The sequence below is a fragment of the Cucurbita moschata genome, unplaced genomic scaffold (genome assembly GCF_002738365.1).
Source record: "Cucurbita moschata cultivar Rifu unplaced genomic scaffold, Cmos_1.0 Cmo_Scf00004, whole genome shotgun sequence".
Classification (NCBI taxonomy): domain Eukaryota; kingdom Viridiplantae; phylum Streptophyta; class Magnoliopsida; order Cucurbitales; family Cucurbitaceae; genus Cucurbita; species Cucurbita moschata.
In genome coordinates, this window is record NW_019268520.1 from 2,257,272 (window position 1) to 2,273,654 (window position 16,383).

The following is a 16,383-nucleotide window of genomic DNA, read 5'->3' on the forward strand; positions in this document are numbered from 1 at the left end:
AAAAAAAAAAAAAAAAAAAAAAAAAAATCATATATTGTTCTTGGACAGGTTCCACTAATTTCTGACCAATGTTTTGTTCTCCTCTCAACTAAGGCCTAATCTTACAATCAACCCCTTTCAAGTCCAGCCTCTTTACTGACACACTGTTTCGTGTCTACCCTAATCGACCTGTTTATATTTGAACTTTACTGTAGATTGAAACTAAAATCATGTTTCTCTTAATTTGAGATAGCAGATAAGGCATCAATTACTATTTTAAAAGTCAAAAAATTAATCTCTTACTCTTATCACCATGTAATACGAAAATATTTGCGATTTTAAATTTTAGTTGATATTGTGGGGATAATGTCATACATTTCATCCCGAGGTGACCTCCATCGTAGCATAAAGATTTTGACATATTCTCCTTATCGTGCATTCCCTCACGGGTTGATCTCTCTTTCCTCTTTTTGACCTTATAGTCGAACTCCCCTAGGGTCCACTCGGTGGCATGAAACTATATCTGAGGTATAAGATTGCACTCCTCCTCCCTTCTTGTGTTTTTTTTCTTGTATTTCGACTTCATCCGCTTTTTCTTTTTTTTTTTCCTTTTTGGGGAAAGCATCCGGGTAGGAAGCACAACCACTACCTAAGCCGTGTCTAGAAAGAAAAAGGACTAGTGATGACTATCTAGAAAAGTCGAGCCAATTGAGTGTCCGAAGAGCGAACCAAAAAGCTTAAATTTGCATAATGGACCAATCAAATTATCCTAACAATTAATGATTTTTAAGACGTTCCATTTAAGAAATAAATCCCCCGTCTTTCAAATATATAACTACATTACTATATAAATACTAATTGTTTAATTATAACTACAAATGAAAGTTTACAAAAACTAGTAAATTATGCCTAACATAAATTATTTCCAACAATTAGTCACAATTATTGGATGTATTCGAATTATTTAAAATTAATTTAAAATATTTAAATATTATAAAATTGATAAAGAAGAAAATGTTATTACAATGAGAAAATAAGAACTTTTCAAAGGTAAATGCTATGTGTAAGTTCGAAATATAATTTAGTTTTGTATTTTATTTTTTATTAGAACAAAATGTGCGATAAGCTTAATTAGATGATCTTTTTGTTAAAAAAAAAGTATACAAAATTAAATAGAAAGCACCATATTCTTAATTTTGGAAAAGGTTTAAGGGTAATTTGGAGTTTTAATTTTTTAAAATAATTTTTAAGTTAGTAATTATTTTAAGAAATATCTTTAAATTTTGTATTTAGGCAGAAAATACCTATAAAATTTTAAAAATTTCAATAATATCCTTCAACTTAAAAAAAAAAGTCTGAAAAAATACCTTTATCATTAGTTTTAAAGGACGAAAAGATTGATACTGTTTCAAAAATATTATTGAACTTTTTAATAATATTTCAAAAGTAATTTTGAACTCAAAAAGTTTAATTAATACTCCTAAATTATTTTTGAAAGTTTGAAAATATCATTCTAGTACAAAATTTTAAAAATAACATTAACATCTTTTACCTTTATAAAGAAAAAAAAAAAAATTATGGTCAATATATGAACGAAAACTGTTTATTGACACCTTATATAGATTATTTTCAAATTTTTTAATGTAATGGTTGAAAGTTTATAAGTATATTTGAAACGGATTACTAATAATAATAAGTAAATAAATAAATAAATATATATATATATATATATATATTAAAGTTTAGAAGTGTGTTTGAAGTTTAAATGGAAGAGTCTAAACAATTTTTTTTTTTTAAGTTAACAATTTCAAAGTAATATTTTGTTTGAAATAAAACATTAACCATTTCCATTTTTTAAAAAAGTTTTAATGATATTCTAAATATATTTTTTTAAAAGTTTAAAACTATTTTTGAAATTAATGGGAAGAAAAAAATATTTGTATTAATTTTATTTTAGTTTAAAAACATCACAAATTTCAAACTACGGTGAGCCCTTTGTCATTAAAAAACAAAATTCCATTTTTGCCACTGTTACCCCGGAAACCCGAACCAGACTCCGATTACATTTTAGTAACTTCCACTCGGCCTCAGCGGCTGCAGCCACACTAAACGTAGCTCACAAATCAGAGATTCCGATTCAGCGGTGACCTCGAAAGGTTCAGACGATGGCGTCAGGGTGGGGAATAACCGGGAACAAGGGCCGATGCTACGATTTCTGGATTGATTTCAGCGATTGTATGTCCCGCTGCCGAGAACCAAAGGACTGTACTCTACTCCGTGAAGATTATCTCGAGTGCCTCCACCATTCCAAGGAGGTCAGACCTTCCATTTCCCCTTGCTTTCTTGCATCTATTTCAATTTTCTTCCTATTTCTTATGTATAAGTTAGATTGATTGCCTGAATTGGGATTAGATATGTGGTTCCTTGTTCATTAGAGCTTTTGATGCCTAATTTGATCTCGGCTCATGTTTTCAACGTCGCATCCGAAGTCGGTTGCGTGAGATTTGGATTAGGTCTGTTTATATATGCAACTTGTTGATTGACAAAATTTCTGGAGAAATTTGAATTTATGAATACTTGGAATTTTGTGGCTTTTGATGATAGTGATTGATTAGGGAAAGGTCATGTCATGTCGAAGAAGAAATAAGGTTTTGTGGCTTCTGTTTCCAGTTCCACATAGTTTTTCCATATTTTGATGAACTTTTTAGATTTCTTATCAACAAGAAAGAATGTTTTAGAGAAGCATGGTGGAGACCTCAGTCTCAACCTATTACATATTGAGTTTTGTGTATAATGAGGGAGAGGGACAGGTCAACTTTATTGTTTCAAGCGAGCAGCTTGCCATACATAGCTTGTGATATAATATGTTTAGGCAAATCCAAGCATAGTTCAATGTATAAGATACCAATTAACATCCCAAAGATAGTTTGATCCCCCACTTTTAATGGTTTGAACTAAAAAAAGAAAAGTTATATTTTGTTTAGGTGTTTCTGCTGAAACACAATTGTGTGATTTTATGTTTCTGAACATTCATCTTCCCTATGAAGATATGGATCTATATACACTTACTCTAACAACATTGAGTTTTGCCTTCTAAGTTTAATGTGAAGAGTTTGTTTTATTCTAAAAATAAATAAATAAATAAAATAAAAACGGAAGTGGGATATGTTTATGGTAAGCTGAATATATAGATGCTTGATCGTTAAAAGTAAGCTTCTATGCTGTAGGAGTCAACGGGCATTCTTTCTATGAGCATTTTAATAAGTAAACTGGTAGTCTCAACATATCAAGCTTTGCAACTACAGTGTTTCAATATTATCATCTTGGTGATGAAATCCTCCTCCCGAATCTCATTTTCATAAGTTGTTCTCTGATGCTCTGCCGATTTTCAACGGTTGATTTTTAGCTATTGGGGGCATTTGGATCTCTTTCCACGTCCTAAATTTCCATTTTCTTTTGTTATATCTTTGATAGATCCTTTCTTTCAATGTTCACGTTGTCACCATCAGCTTTGCATATGTGAAAATCTAAATAAACCTCAGCTAAATTTGTTAGTTTTTATGGGTCTAAATATGTGCAAATCTCTAATATTTGATTGTTTCTTCAATTCAATCTATTATGTTTTTTTCAGTTATGTCCTTTACATCGGTAAATGTTAGAATTGACTTATGATAAGTTTAGATTGTATGATATTTGGTGAGTTGACAAAAATTTAAATTTAGAAAAGGAATTACGGCATTTAAGTAAGGAAATTTTCTAACTTGACCTCCATATTTTTAAGAAGTTGGTAAAAATTTTGACATTTGCATAGTTTCCATTTTAAATTTTTGCCAACTCTCTAAATATCATATCATGAAAACTTATCATCAGTAAATTTTAACATTTATGGATGAGAATGATATAATTGAAAAATATTAAATCAAAAGGAACTAAGTTGAGACTAAATTATTGAAAAATGCATAAACACTAGGGTAGTTGTTTAAATTTGTCTTCGTTGTTATTTCTAAATGATTACGCCCTATGCATGTGACTTCTGGAAAGCACATGCAACTATGGATTGTTTTGGTTTACAAGAATAGCATTCAACTTGCCGTCTCTTGTTGGTAATGACACGCCCTATTAATTTGGCACCGATCATTTGAATTTGAGAACTCCCGTTGCTTAATATCTCCGTGTTTGGTATCAACCCCTTGACTAGTTTACACCTGTTTTTTCCTTTATTCTTTTTCCTTCTCCAGTAGCTTCTCTCTCGATTGTACTTTAATTTATCTTGACGATAGGTGGATTCTGCTAAAATTGACTTTATTTTTATATCCAAACCCACCAAGTAACAAAAATCACAGTGCTAGGTTTTTGTAGGAATATGGTTAACTTTTTTTCACCATACAATCAGATGATCTTTTCTGATTTTTCCTGGGATATGTTTCTCACTTGAGTCAGAAATGAATCTCAATCCAATTACTATTTTTGGTGCCACCTTATATTGTAATGTTTTAATCGTTCCTTGTGTGCGTGTCTTTGAGTGGTGTGGTCTCTGCTTTGCTATTGCTATCACGTCATACAGATAAGTTTGTTATATCACTTGTACGTTCAGTTTGATTGCTCATGTGGAAAAGGGTAGACAGGTGGATTTTTTTTTAATTTAATTAATTTATTTTATTTTTTGCATTCTAAAACCATCATAGGTTGGTTCACTAGTCCCAAGTGCAAGCGGTTATCTTAAATGCATTTGAGGTCTCAATCATGGTTCAAAACTTAAATTATAGCCGCCGTCTACCTAACATTCTAGAAATATTTATCTAGTATCCTGACACAACATAGTACTTGCGATTATTCCATAGAATTAGTCATGCACCACGTCTTTAAAGAAACAAAAATTAAGACTACTGCTGTTTAGAGTGAGTGGAGCTGGTATTTGATTCTTTCAACTACTAATTTGACCTTGACACATAAATTGGTTAGATTATGTTTGTTGTGTTATTCTTGCTGTTGTATTTATTAACATATAAATTAGTTAAATGAATTTGTGGAACAAGATAAAAGCAGTTAAACATGTTTTGATGGTGACTTGAATTCTAATATTTACTAATTGAGTGAGGTATTCAATCATGATGATTCTAGAGGGTATGTTTAAAATCATAGTTTATAGAAATCGAACTTCTAAGCTTATGTACATTTCTTTTGCATCATTTCTTTTTGCAAAATCGTTATATCATTCACTTAAGACAACTCTTCCATTTTTGAATAATGAGGTATATATCTGGACATGGAGCTCAGATTTCTAAGTTGTACCTATCATATTTGTTATTTATCTCTCTACTCAATATGAATATATTAGTGAGTTGATTTATGGAAGGCTCTTAAGAATTACTTTTTTAGGCTTGATAAGAGAATGGTTTCATTGTTAACGAATAGGAACACATGGATAAAAAATGATTCTGCCCGCTTTGCAAGAATCCGTTCTAATTCCATTTGTTTGTTTGGGCCATACCTTACAGTTCCAAAGAAGAAACCGTGTCTACAAGGAGGAGAAGCGTAAGCTAAGAGCAGCCGAACGGGAGGCCAAAGAGGGTAAACAAGTTGAAGCTGCTCATGCATAGTCATAATCATCGTTCTTCAAAGATTGAATAATGAAGAATGCATGGACATGCGTTGTTATTTGAACAATTTTTGACTTGTTAATGACATTCTTTTCTGTCTTTCCTGAATCCGGTATGAAATTCACAAGCCATTTATAAAATTCATTAATATATTTTCGTGTTTAATAATTCAAAAAATAAATTATTACAAAATTGAAAATGTCATTTTAGTTTGTGAAAATGGGCCATTTCAGAAAGCTAGTTTTTTAAGACTTGATTGAATATGAAAAGACATTTATGTCCCGGATCCCAAAAATTAAATTCTTTATTTTTTCCCTTTTTATATTCGATTCCCTCAATCTTCTCGAGGAAATAAGAGATCGATTGAATCTCTTTTTTACTTTTTTTCAACTCTTCTCAACTAAGGTTCCCATCAAATTTTCTTTATTAACTTTCTTACATTAATTCTATTGATTTTTTTATTAACTTTTTAACTTCGGATATTTATTTTCTAGTTTGATGGATTAAATACAACTATGATTAATTTCAACGTGTTATATTTAGATATGTTCAAAAATATAATTATGTTTGCATCCTCTCGCAAATTAATATCATTGCATTATTAGATAATGGAGTAAGCGATGGTAATATATTTTGTCATTGATTAGATAAGAAGGCGGTAGAGATAATAATAGATTTAAATTATTTAACATAGAAATGACCTAAAACTCTCGCCCAATTGGAGTACTCGTAAAGGTCTCAAATTTGGACTTTAATTGAACCACCTGTCTTAATTTATATCGCTTACTTTTTAAACTTGACCTAAAAACTCAAGATATTTAATTCTAATGTCTATGTATGAACTTCTAAACTCCCCACTTTCACAATCCTTTTCACTCCCGTCCCATATACATCCAAACACGCTCAGACCTAAGATATTTGTCTGTAAAAAAAAGAATTAAATAAGTACAATAATAAAAAAAAATCATTATGCTCAAAATCTCGATGTCATTCCATAAATTGGATCATTTTGTCCATTAAGTAGAAATTAAGAAATTAAGAAATTAAGAAAATTAACAGAGATTCATGCATAAAACATAATTAAGAACATAAAAATAATTTTACTGAATCATAACATGGTGGCTAAAATAAAAAAGGGGAAAAAAAAAAGAAAAAAAAGTACATTATTAATTTATTTGTAGGAATTGTCCGTGTTTTTATGATGAAAAGTTGGGGGATTTGTGTGGACGCAAAACCAGAGGGCCGTTTGTGGATGCAAATGGTGAGGACAGTCTTCACATTCGCCACCGACCGCTTCAACACACCCATACTATTCGAATCTCACCCTTTTTAATCTTCCCAACGACAACCATTTCTTGATTCAATTCATTCCCACTTTCAGAAATGGCGGATTCTGCCTTTTCTTCCCTTCCCGACGACATTCTTCTCAACATCTTCTTCAAGCTCGAAGACGATCCCCGCTACTGGGCTCGATTGGCCTGTGTTTCCACCAAATTCTCCTCTATTATCCGCAACATCTGCTGGAAGAATAAGTGTTCCAAGGCCATCCCCTCTCTCGTTGCTGATCTTGCCGTCGGCGGTTCTATTCCCCCCGGTGGATGGGCCTCCCTTCATAAGCTTGCTGTCTGTTGTCCGGGTCTTCTCCATTCCGGTGTTCTTCTCGAGAATTCCGATTTCGGCCTCGGCCGTGAGCTTGGTCCTGATGAAAATTACATGAAATTGGTCGCGTCTCACCTATCGGAAACGGAAACGAAATCGAAATCCTCTACTGCTCTATTTGAGGTTAATTCTGATCTCTCTGCCTCTGCTTCTGCTTCTGATTGTGCTTGGTCTCTCTACGATGATCTGTATCTCGATACTGTTTATAATGATTCTGAAGCCTCCGATGTTCCCGACCCCCAAATCGGTGTTACCAAAGTGGAGAAAGGCGTTTTTATGGCGGATAGGGAATTTTATCTTTCGGAGAGGAGAAGAATCAGCAGGTCCATGAAATCGCATTTGGCATCTGGTGTTTGGAACTTAAGCAGGGAAGAAGGAAACAAACTGCTTCGTAGCCGATTTCGCGGCGATTCTCTGTACATTTGTGATTGGCCTGGATGTGTTCACATTGAAGAGAAGCGTAATTACATGATTTTCAGAGGCGTTTTCAAGAACTTCAAGGGATCTCATGTCTGGAGAACGATAAGGGATGGCAATAGGAACAAAATTGATGTGAATTGTGCGTTTTGTTCTTGCAACGAGACTTGGGATTTGCATTCCGCCTTCTGTTTGAGGCGAGTTTTTGGGTACCATGATGATGGAGAGCCAGTTGTTCGAGCTTATGTCTGCGAGAATGGACATGTCTCTGGAGCTTGGACGGATCTGCCATTATACACTTGATTTCACTTCTGGGTTTGCTCTAATTCCTCGTTCAAATCCATAGGAACTCGAGAAATACATGGAGGCAATGTTTTGGTAGTTCTTATGTCTATACCATTTTATACCTTGATATCAATATCTTTCCCTTTTGGCCTGTTTTTCATGAATTGGACATGATCTCTGTGCTCTTATATTACTTCCTAAGAGTTTCATTTGAGTTGTACATGTTTCATTTATCTGTAGCTGCTATGGAAAGATGGGACATAGCATAGCTTTCAACCTTGGAGGATGATGGGGCGAAAGAAGTTGGAAGTTCAAATGGAGCAATCCTTAAAAGATAAGTAGAAAGAAATCAAAAACCTTGGTATTTTGTGCGTATAATCTTGTGTTTGTATATGATGAATTGATCTGTTATAGTGGGAGTATTGTTTCCCCTTCTTCATTTAATGAAAGCAATGCTCTAAGACTATGTTCTTAGAGATTTGTAGGGCCAATTGAGCGAAGTCTGGATGGTCTTAGTATTTGCAGGGTGAGTTTAGGTGTTTTCTAGTGAGAACAAGTCTTTCTATAAGCACTCTTTTTGGTAGAGCACTAAGTAAATAGGCTCTCTGAAACTCACTCTTGTCATTGAGTCCAAATACCCTGATAGTTCGACCAATGTAGTATGTATTAAACTCGATCCTTAAGTGTTTCGCTCGAACAAAATACCAAATCCAGGAGACCATCTTAACCAAATCCAACCTCTTGTCGCCATCTTTACCAAACATGTGATCCTACATCGATTGGAGAGGAGAACGAGTGCCAGTTAGGACGCTGGCCCTTGAAATGGGGGGAGGAGTAGATTGTGAGTTCCCACCTCGGTTGGTGAGGAGAATGAAACATTTTTATAGGATATGGAAACCTCTCCCTAACAGACCGTTTTAAAAATCTTGAAGAGAAACCCGAAAGAGGACAATATCTGCTAACGATGGGCTTTGACTGTTACAAACCAAAAAGGTTTATTTGATTTGATAATATGACCAAATGCATCAATGTTAGATATAACCTTCCGCTTTCCATGGGCCAAAACTTCATCCTATAGAAACGCCTCTATTTGAATAGAGACCTTTGATGATGCTTCTAGGTTGATGGGAAAACGTGCAATAAACGACTTCCCCTAGCTATAGGTCAAACAAAGTTGTAGGCATGCCACATTCAAGGCCACTGAATCTCGAGGGAGGTAGTAGTTAAACCGGGAGGTAGTAGTTAAACCTTCATATACTTTTTTTTTTTTCTTTCTTTTTAGTTAAATAATTAAGAGAGATGAAATTATGAGATGTTAATTAGTATAGTCATTCCCGTCGATATATTCGTCATATCTACCGATCAAATATTTAATTAATTTTTTAAAGTCTAATTAATTAATATTTATTATTTATATGGAAAGCCGGCTGTTTGCATGAAACGCACCGAACCTCCGTCGTTTTGCTTGGTAAAAGTAATGATAAACAAATATTTTCAATTTAGTCATTATTTAAATAAAAAGAAAAAACTAATCTTTTAATGCTATAAATATTTTTAATTATATCATCAATAATTGTTAAATAGTAGAAAAGTCAAAATTTCGGTAATTTCATAGAAATTTGTAGACAAAATTAGGAACTTTCGGATAACCCAGTTTATCTTCTAATTTTATTTATTTATTTATTTTTAATTATGCAGGATTATTATTAAACTTTTTAATAATAGAGACATAAAATAGACAATAATTCTCTATTGAAATAAAAAAAATAAGTTCTTGGTTTGGTTTAGTTTTAAAAGTTTTAATTATTTGCTTTATATTTAAAAAATTCACTTTTTCTAATTAATTCAAAGAATTACGAGACTGGAGAATTAAACGGTCCGGAAATTTTAAAAAATCAAATTAAAAAATAAAATAAATACTTTTAAATTCGAAGCTCTTTTCCATTCACACAAACAGAGAGCTTTAATTAAGTGGTTCCTCTCGCATTGAAGGGATCGCCGTCGCCATCGCTGTCGGGCTTCACAAGCTTCTGGGGCTTTCTCTGCACAGATCGCTTTGAATATAAACTCTAGTTTTGATCCTCAGAACCCAAGAAGAAGGGGAAAAACATGTCAAATTTGGGTCTCGTAAATGGGCTATTGTTGCTGATGCTCTTAAAGTCAACAGGTATAGGAGCTGCTGCTGCTTTTGCTAATTCTTATAGCAGATACGATTTTCCACCTACGTTTGTTTTTGGATCTGGCACCACTGCTTATCAGGTTCTTCTCTCTTTTTTGGACCCTTTTTTGGTTTATTTAGTTTGAGATAGAGGGTTTGTTTATAGAAGCTTAACAGTTGATGTAGCCAAAATGTAAAGGTTGAAGGAGCTGCTAAGCAAGATGGCAGGACACCAAGCATTTGGGATACCTATGCTCATTCTGGTATGTGTATCACTTCTTCTTTTCTGCTCATTTATTGAACAAAATAAGTCATTTTCATGGGGCTATTACTCATTAATGAACACAATTCTGGTTTAAATGTATGGTAGGAGATGGACCTGGAGGAGACGCTGACATAGCATGTGATCAATATCACAAATATAAGGTATGTATTTCATTTTAGCTTACCAAACATGTTTGTTCTCTATACTTTCACATGTGACTGTCAATCATGAACAATTTTGTAAAGATCGAATGAGTTTTCTTATATATGTAGATACACAAATTAACTAGGACCATATGCGTTTATAAGCTATAAAGATGAAGTCGTGTAACACTCCATGCCCAGGATTCAGATTAGGATTTAGAATTTGGATTCGACGCCTGATGACCCCGACATTCTCCTGCATCTACCTACAACATGGTCACGTTATTTATTTCTTGTTTCTAAAAGTGAAAACTATCCCCACAGACCAACACGAGTCCTTTCAGCATGCTTTATCCTGACTCACATGTATTCTAGAAAACTTTCAAAGAGGTCATCCAACATAGAATTGCTCTAAGCAAATCACACTGAACTTTGGAGTATGTTTTGTTGAGTGACCCAACATGGGTTCTTTCAGCATACTTCGTCCTCACTCACAATGTGTTTTACTTGGAGCAATTCTACGTTGGGTGACCTCATGGAAATTTGCTTCTAATTAAGGACAAAGCATGCGAAAAGGACTTGTGTTGGTCCTTGGAGATTGTCTTCACTCTTAGAAGCTAAAAGTAAGTAACATGTCCATGTCGCAGTAGATGTAGGAGAATGCCGAATCACACGAGTGGCGAAATTGCATTCTTGTTAATTAATTTCTTAGGCCAAGCTTGGTTCATATACTCGATTAGCTTATAAGATCATGTTTGTTAATGTAGGAAGATGTGAAATTGATGGTGGATGTTGGACTTGATGCTTATAGATTTTCCATCTCATGGTCAAGACTTATTCCAAGTAAACTAACAAAAGCCCTTAGGCACTAAAAGTTGTATGCCAAAAGAAAGAAGAAAAGAACTCATTTTTTGTTTGTTTCTCAGATGGAAGAGGAGCCATAAATCCAAAGGGGTTAGAATACTACAACAATCTCATCAATGAACTAATCACCCATGGTTGTTGCGCAATGTTTCAATCATAGCTTCTATTCTTGTGCACATTTATCTTATGATCTTCTTGAATAGGAATTCAACCCCATGTAACATTGCATAACTTTGATCTTCCACAAGCACTTGAAGATGAGTATGGCGGATGGGTTAGTCCGAAGATTATGTAAGACCCGTTATTCCCTTGCATCTCTATTTACTGAACACAAAATATGGCTGCTTTTCTATAACCGTGTAAATTTGAAAACCTGCATGTCTTTTAATAACTATTAGTTTAAGATTTACTTATACATCCAACGGTTCAGAACTGTCGACCACATCGTGTTGACTGACTTTCCGAAATAATTTCTCCAAAATAGACTTGGGGTGTAACGACCTAAGCCCATTGCTAGCAGATATTATCCTCTTTGAGTTTCCCTTTCGGGCTTCCCCTCAAGGTTTTGAAAACGTGTCTGCTAGAGAGAGGTTTCTACACCTTTATAAAAAATGCTTCGTTCCCCTCTCCAACCGATGTGGGATCTCACAATCCACTTCCCTTCGAGGCTCAATGTCTTCACTGGCACTCGTTCCTTTCTCCAATCGATGATGTGGGACCCCCCAGTCCACCACCTTTCAGGGCCGAGCGTCCTTGCTGGCACACTGCCTCGTGTCCACCCCCTTCACGGCTCAGCCTCCTCAAAGAGGGGAACGAAATATTCTTTATAAGGGTGTGAAAACCTCTCCCTAGCAGACGTGTTTTAAAAACCTTGAGGAGAAGCCCGAAAGGGAAAGCCCAAAGAGGACAATATCTGCTAGCGGTGAGTTTGGGTCATTACATAGGGATTCAAACCTTGGACTTTTAGTGTGACCTGTTTTAGCCATTAGATCAGCTATGTTCAAGTTGACTAATATATCGGATTTTGAACGTGAATGTAGAGAAGATTTCAAAGCATACGCGGAGGTATGTTTTAGAGAATTTGGAGATAGGGTGTTGCATTGGTCAACTATAAACGAGGCCAATGTGTTTGCGTTGGGAGGATACGACTTAGGATTTCTACCACCTCAACGATGCTCGCCTCCATTTGGAACCAGAAATTGTTCTAAAGGAAACTCATCAACTGAACCTTATTTGGTTGTGCATCATTGTCTATTGGCACACGCATCTGCTGCAAGTTTGTACAAAAATAACTACAAGGTATCATATTTCTCTTTAGTCCTCGAACTTTTAAATAATCTATTTTAGTCCTTACTTTTTGTTTTCGAAGCACAGGACAAACAACATGGTTTCGTAGGGATCAGCATCTATATGTTTCGGTTCGTTCCTTTCACGGAATCAAAAGAAGACGCAAAGGCGGTTGAAAGAGCCTATGAGTTTCTTGTTAATTGGTAAGTTTAGGGTATCTCGGGTTAAATTGTTACGACAATTTGAAAATATCTTGACTAAATTGTTGCTTGTTTTTGGGTGGCAGGGTGCTTCATCCATTAGTGTTTGGAGAGTATCCTAATTTGATGAAGAAAAATGTAGGGTCAAAAATGCCAATTTTCAGTGATGATGAGAGCAGTTTAGTGAAGGGGTCTGCTGATTTCATAGGGATCATTCATTATCAGAATTGGCATATCAAAGATGATCCTTATAGCTTCATGATGGAAACTAGAGACCTTGGAGCTGATATGGGAGCAAAAGCAATCAGTATGTTTTTATGCTTTCCTTTTATTCTAATAGATAAAGACTAAGTTAAGATTAGTGTACGACTCTGATACCATGTTAGGAACAAAAACCTTTCCTCCAGTTCGGATGATATTGTCCACTATAAGCCCTTGTAAATTTACTTCTGATTTCCTCATAAGGCCTCGTACCAATAGAGATAGTAGTGTCCCTCATTTATATACCCGTAATCTTTTTCTTAATTAGCCAATTTGGGACTCCAACAATCATTTTCTCGAACAAAGTATACCATAGAGTCTCTCTTGAGGCTTTCTTTTCTTGGAGCCCGTGAACAAAGTACACTCTTTGTCCAACACTTAGTGTCTCCTTCTCTGGAGCTCTCAAACAGACTCCCTTTAATTGAGCCTCGACTTATTCTCTGGGCTCTGAAACAAAATACACCCCTTGTTGACTATACATTTGAGGCTCACAACTTCTGGATTTTATTGATATGACTAATTTAAGGTAAGGACATGACTCTGACCCCATGTTCGGAACAAAGAACCTCCATATTGATATGGAAGTTTGCTTTTGGGACCAATAAAGATAATATCTCTCACTTATATACCCATGATCTTCCCCTTAATAAGCTAATGTGGGACTCCAATAATCCTTAATGATCCTCTTCTAGAACAAAGTATACCATAGAGCCTCCTCTAAGACTTTCTTCTCTAAAGTCATCGAACAAAGTACACCCTTTGTTCAACACCTGAATGTCTTTCTCTGGAGCTCTCAAACAACCTCCCCTTAATTGAGGCTCGACTCATTCTCTGGAGCTCTTGAACAAAGTACTCTTTGTTCAACACCTAAGGTCACTATGACTACATATTCGAGACTCGCAACTTCTTTGTTCTAGGTTAAGATAAGGGCAATGACTCATATGCCATATTAAGAAAAAACAACCCCTCCACGTTGGTATGATATTATCCACGAATACCAAAAAATATTTAAACTAAATTATTTATTAGCAATGGTATATAGAAGGTAAGTATCTAAATAATATTTTTGAAATTAACTCTAAATTACTTTTTGATTCAGTGTTACATGAAAATGTCACGACACCCGAGGTGAGTAAATATTTTCTATTTTTACTGTTGAAAATAATAAATTGCATTTTATAATATTTTGTATTTCTTATTATGATATTGAAAAGCAAGACTTATTTTGTAGAGCCTCCAAATGGTAATAGAGTACTTGAAGCAAGTTTATGGCAATCCTCCATCTTACGTCTATGAAAATGGTATCTTGTGTTTCTTACCTTTAATGAATTACTGGGTCTGTGTAAAAAATTAGGAGTAAAAAATGATCTGAAACTCAAATTGAGATGGGTTACATTTTAAAAAAAAATTAAATTTTGGTCGGTTCACAGGTGACTACACAAAAACGAAAACAGGGTTACAACTCAACCCTACCCACGAACATTAAGAACATTAGTTTTTATAAAAGCATTAAATTTGGTAATCTATTGATTTAATTGTAGTTTGTTTGGAATATGTTGGTTAGGTCTGCCAATGAAGAGAGATTCATGGTTAAAAGATGAGCCAAGAGTGGAATACATGCATGCTTACATTGGTGCTGTTCTTGATGCTTTGAGGTAATCCTTTTTATAAAGACAAACTAATTAAATCTTAATTAGATAATCATTCTGTTTATACATACACATATTTCTGTGTTGTTGAGCTCAATTTGATACCGTTGTAGGAATGGATCAAACGTAAAAGGCTACTTCAGTTGGTCATTTCTTGACGTATTTGAGTTACTGGATGGATATGATTCAAGTTATGGATTGTTCTACGTAGATTTCAATGATCCAAATTTGAAACGATATTCTAAATTCTCGGCTCAATGGTTCTCCAACTTTTTGAAAGGGGAAGGGAAGGTTGCCCATTCAAATGGGGTCTTGGAGCTCAAGAACAATCAAACCACCTTGCCTTCTTCATCATACTATTCAAATGGGGTCTTGGAGCTCAAGAACAATCAAACCACCTTGCCTTCTTCATCATACTCATCATATAAACTTTTAGAATAAATATACAAATGTTCGTATCCTTTTTGTATTATATTATTTGTTGTATGCTATTATAATGTAAAATGAATAAATGTAAGAACAAATTTGAATGTTACTCGCAGTTGTTTAAGATATGAACTCTGTTTGAGATCAAGTGTTATGGGATCACTTTTAAAAAAAATCTATATGAAGGGCATAGATACAAATTATGTCTTGGAATGAAAGTAAATAATGTCATGTAATACAAAAAGTTCATACATCGAGGTGCCAAAACCTTCTCGTCGATGTGAGCTATTGGGGAAGATTAGCCTGTTATTTCTAGAGTAACTTTTATCCGTTGAGCGACGGCTCTTCCACTCGGCATCGTCGGATCACTAAGGCCGACTTTCGTCCCTACTCGACGGGTGGGTCTTGTAGTCAAGCTCACTTCTGCCTTTGCACTCGAGGGCCAATCTTTGTCTGGCCTGAGGAAACCTTTGCACGCCTCCGTTACCTTTTGGGAGGCCTACGCCCCATAGAAACTGTCTACCTGAGACTATCCCTTAGCCCGTAGGTCCTAACACAAGGTTAGAATTCTAGCTCTTCTAGTATCTCACTGATGGCTCGGGCCCCCAGAGGGAAAAATAATAAATAAAAATGACGTAGAAGAGTTCAGATTCCAAATGAATGAAAACGTGACTGAATTGGTCCGGTCACTCTTTGGGACGGAATGGAAGAGGGGAGGAGATTCTCGAACGAGGAAAAGGATCCAATGACTTCGAAAGAATTGAACGAGGAGCCGTACGATGTGAAAATCTCATGTACGGTTAGTGGCAGTAAGGGTGACTTATCTATCAACTTTTCCACTATCACCCCAAAAAACCAAACTGTGCCTGACGTAAAGTTGCCACTGCAATGCAAGTCAAATGAGGAAGTGGGGTTTCCAAATGCAGATGAGCACATCCAACGTAATAACCTACCAGTAGAAGGGAACAACATTCAAAACTCGTTGCTAATACCCTATACGTTGATGAGCAAATGGAGAAAATCTCTTCGTCTCGGGCTCACAATTGTTTAACTAATTAGTGAGGTAATAGCTTTTCAAAGCAATTATTAGTTGTTGATCAAAGAGGATGATCAAACATTGGGAATGAGAAGGCTAACGAGTCGTGAACTTTACCATGAAAAGAAGCATCGTCAATTTTGGAGACTAATTC

General features: G+C 35.0%; 3 protein-coding genes across 4 annotated transcripts; all 3 read left to right on the forward strand.

Annotated features, from left to right (window-relative positions):
* The first annotated feature begins 1,993 nt into the window (after positions 1–1,993).
* LOC111442238 (NADH dehydrogenase [ubiquinone] iron-sulfur protein 5-B-like) lies at positions 1,994–5,711 on the forward strand. The gene is made up of 2 exons (XM_023079548.1): positions 1,994–2,294; positions 5,478–5,711. The coding sequence occupies exons 1-2, from the start codon at positions 2,145–2,147 to the stop codon at positions 5,577–5,579; spliced, it is 252 nt and encodes an 83-aa protein (XP_022935316.1). The 5' UTR covers positions 1,994–2,144; the 3' UTR covers positions 5,580–5,711.
* A 1,072-nt stretch (positions 5,712–6,783) lies between these two features.
* On the forward strand, positions 6,784–8,431 carry LOC111442236 (phytochrome A-associated F-box protein-like). Its single transcript, XM_023079545.1, has 2 exons — positions 6,784–8,033; positions 8,181–8,431. Exon 1 carries the CDS (start codon positions 6,963–6,965, stop codon positions 7,956–7,958), a length of 996 nt encoding a protein of 331 aa, XP_022935313.1. The 5' UTR covers positions 6,784–6,962; the 3' UTR covers positions 7,959–8,033; positions 8,181–8,431.
* Positions 8,432–9,766: 1,335 nt separating this feature from the next.
* LOC111442232 (beta-glucosidase 11) lies at positions 9,767–15,308 on the forward strand. Of its 2 annotated transcripts, XM_023079541.1 has the most exons (13): positions 9,767–10,199; positions 10,298–10,361; positions 10,469–10,524; positions 11,274–11,349; positions 11,433–11,504; positions 11,574–11,661; positions 12,411–12,669; positions 12,745–12,860; positions 12,944–13,164; positions 14,218–14,246; positions 14,350–14,419; positions 14,683–14,773; positions 14,881–15,308. In XM_023079541.1, exons 1-13 carry the CDS (start codon positions 10,050–10,052, stop codon positions 15,206–15,208), a joined length of 1,620 nt encoding a protein of 539 aa, XP_022935309.1. In that variant the 5' UTR covers positions 9,767–10,049; the 3' UTR covers positions 15,209–15,308. The 2 variants fall into 2 exon arrangements, with proteins under 2 accessions (XP_022935309.1, XP_022935310.1); XM_023079542.1 differs by lacking the exons at positions 9,767–10,199; positions 10,298–10,361; positions 10,469–10,524 and adding an exon at positions 11,031–11,129.
* The last annotated feature ends 1,075 nt before the right edge of the window (positions 15,309–16,383 follow it).

What these genes read in the sequence shown, in the direction of transcription:
- LOC111442236 (XM_023079545.1), top strand. Translation starts at nt 6,963, where the DNA reads ATGGCGGATTCTGCCTTTTCTTCCCTTCCCGACGACATTCTTCTCAAC.
- LOC111442232 (XM_023079541.1), top strand. Translation starts at nt 10,050, where the DNA reads ATGTCAAATTTGGGTCTCGTAAATGGGCTATTGTTGCTGATGCTCTTA. An exon ending in ATGGTCAAGACTTATTCCAA is followed by an intron (nt 11,350 to 11,432) that starts GTAAACTAACAA and finishes TTTGTTTCTCAG; the next exon opens with ATGGAAGAGGAGCCATAAAT. An exon ending in GCTGTTCTTGATGCTTTGAG is followed by an intron (nt 14,774 to 14,880) that starts GTAATCCTTTTT and finishes ATACCGTTGTAG; the next exon opens with GAATGGATCAAACGTAAAAG.
- LOC111442238 (XM_023079548.1), top strand. Translation starts at nt 2,145, where the DNA reads ATGGCGTCAGGGTGGGGAATAACCGGGAACAAGGGCCGATGCTACGAT. An exon ending in GCCTCCACCATTCCAAGGAG is followed by an intron (nt 2,295 to 5,477) that starts GTCAGACCTTCC and finishes CATACCTTACAG; the next exon opens with TTCCAAAGAAGAAACCGTGT.